Source organism: Plectropomus leopardus, unplaced genomic scaffold, assembly GCF_008729295.1.
Source record: "Plectropomus leopardus isolate mb unplaced genomic scaffold, YSFRI_Pleo_2.0 unplaced_scaffold24173, whole genome shotgun sequence".
In the NCBI taxonomy this organism is placed as follows: Eukaryota; Metazoa; Chordata; class Actinopteri; order Perciformes; family Serranidae; genus Plectropomus; species Plectropomus leopardus.
Genome location: NW_024626239.1, coordinates 1 through 2,080, shown reverse-complemented (window position 1 = coordinate 2,080; position 2,080 = coordinate 1). Strand labels below are relative to the sequence as shown.

General features: G+C 35.6%; 1 protein-coding gene across 1 annotated transcript; it reads right to left on the bottom strand.

Annotated features, from left to right (window-relative positions):
• Positions 1–437: 437 nt before the first annotated feature.
• LOC121966366 (X-linked retinitis pigmentosa GTPase regulator-like) lies at positions 438–1,649 on the bottom strand (the record flags this gene model as incomplete). Its single annotated transcript, XM_042516469.1, has 4 exons — positions 438–596; positions 674–823; positions 1,320–1,478; positions 1,587–1,649. Coding segments are annotated over 4 exons (531 nt in total), but the record flags the coding sequence as incomplete, so codon positions are not given.
• Positions 1,650–2,080: the final 431 nt, after the last annotated feature.

Genomic DNA, 2,080 nt, shown 5'->3' with positions numbered 1-2,080 from the left:
TCGAATACATGAAAAAATAAAGGAAAAGGCAACAAACAAACAAACAAACAAAAATTCTCAATTTGAAATAAATGTATTAAAGTACAAAACTATGTTGCAGATGACTTTTTTCTTTGAATACATAGAAATATTTAATTTTTTTTTTTTCTCTTTTGAACCCTGTTTGGTAAGGAGATTTGGGCTGCATCCCTCCAAGATATTATACAAAGATCTATAAATAAATAAAAATATATTGTTATTACAGAAACAAACTAAGATGCAGGTTTTTTTTTTTGATAAATGAAAAGGAGCACTAAACACTGACTTGAAAATATTACATAAATTCCACCAAAAGAAAATTCTGTGTCTGCAGGAAATGACAGAACAGCATCATAATGACACAGACGGAAAACTGTAATATTTTTGTAGTTCTTTGAGACAGACTGCACCGTACAGACCTGTGAGAGCCACCGTGTGTCCTCCTCCGCAGGCCACCTGAACCACCGGCTCCTTGATGCTCTTCACCAGCTGGGGGACTCGGTGTCGGGGCAGCTGGTCGGTGCCCAGACCCAGTTTCCCGCTGTCACACTCCCCAAACGTGTACAGAGCTCCGTCAACTGAGACACAAAAAAATAACACAGTTTCACACAAAAAAACACAACTCTACAAAAGAACAACCTCCGTCTGTGTTCACCTGTGACTAAGGCAGAGTGGTAGTATCCACAGGACACCCAGCTGACTGGTCGCCCCACGCTGACTTCCTGTGGCGACGACGCTTGGCTCTCCTTCCCCAAACCGATCTGACCCTCCGTGTTGTCGCCCCACATAAACAGTTTTCCACTCTCTGGGACAAACAGCGCATACAGGGATCATTTTTATTCTACTTCAATTCATTTTTTAAAATTTATTTTATTTTATTCTAAGGAATTTCTGTTTGGGCTCTTTTTTGTCCATCAATATTTCATAAAACATACAGGATGAGTAACAGTGCTCACATTATGTAAACAAAAACTTAAAGTTAGAAAAAGGTGAAAAAGTAACAGTTTATTAAAGTTCATTTAAATAGTTTTAGTTAATTTAAATTACTGAAATTTGAAAATTTAAAAATAAAATTTACTGAAAAAAAGCAATAACATTTTAATCAGATTTGTAATGATTATTTTCATCATTAAAAATCGTACTTCCTAAAACAAAAAAGTATAATTTAAATTTAGGAAAAAAAGATTTATGTCATTATTTACATTTGAAGCCTTAATTTAAAAATCAAATAACTAATGAAAATTGCCTTCAGAGCTTAAAAGTTGCTGTGATTCACAGGTGAATGGAGTATCTGACATCACCTGTGAGAGCAGCGGAGGTGTTTGACCCGGCGGCGAGCATTTTGATTGGTCCTCGTGAATCGAAGAAGCTGATCCTTTGAAAGGCCGTCCGCTCCTCGCAGTCCCCGAGCCCCAGCTGACCCTCGCTGTTCCCCCCTGACGCAAACACTTTCCCCTGAGCTGCACCGAAGAAAAACACACTCAGTTTTTAATAATTAAATGAATAAATAAAAAATTATTTAAATAAAAAATGGTTTAAAGTGTAAACTGGTCAGAGTGAGATCTCACCTGTGGAGATGAGCGTGTGGTTTCTTCCACAGGCCACAAACTGAACTTTCTCACATTTCAGGGCTGAAATTATACAAAATTAAACATTACTAAAATAAAAATATTACAGGATAGCATGCAAATAAATGTATGTTAGTGTTCAGCTGTAAAAACTTGAGTTAAATTAACTAAGATTTCTACACTCTGTATCATCTTTTATGAGCAGCAGTGCACAGAAATCTGATAAGCAGCCAATTGTCTCTTGGCCTGCCTTTGTCTGTCTGGATTAGACTAGATTAAGGACTCTCCAGATTGGGATTATAATGGTAACAAATCTCCGGGTTTCCCCTTCAGCATGGCTCTCAAATTAAATATAAAAAGTTGTATATATGAATATAAATATATACACAGATAAGTGTAAAAAATTTGGAACAAATATATAGATTAAATGTTTTTTTAATTTTGAATAACTGTGGAGTAGAAATCTAAATAAAAATCAAAAACAACTTTTTATG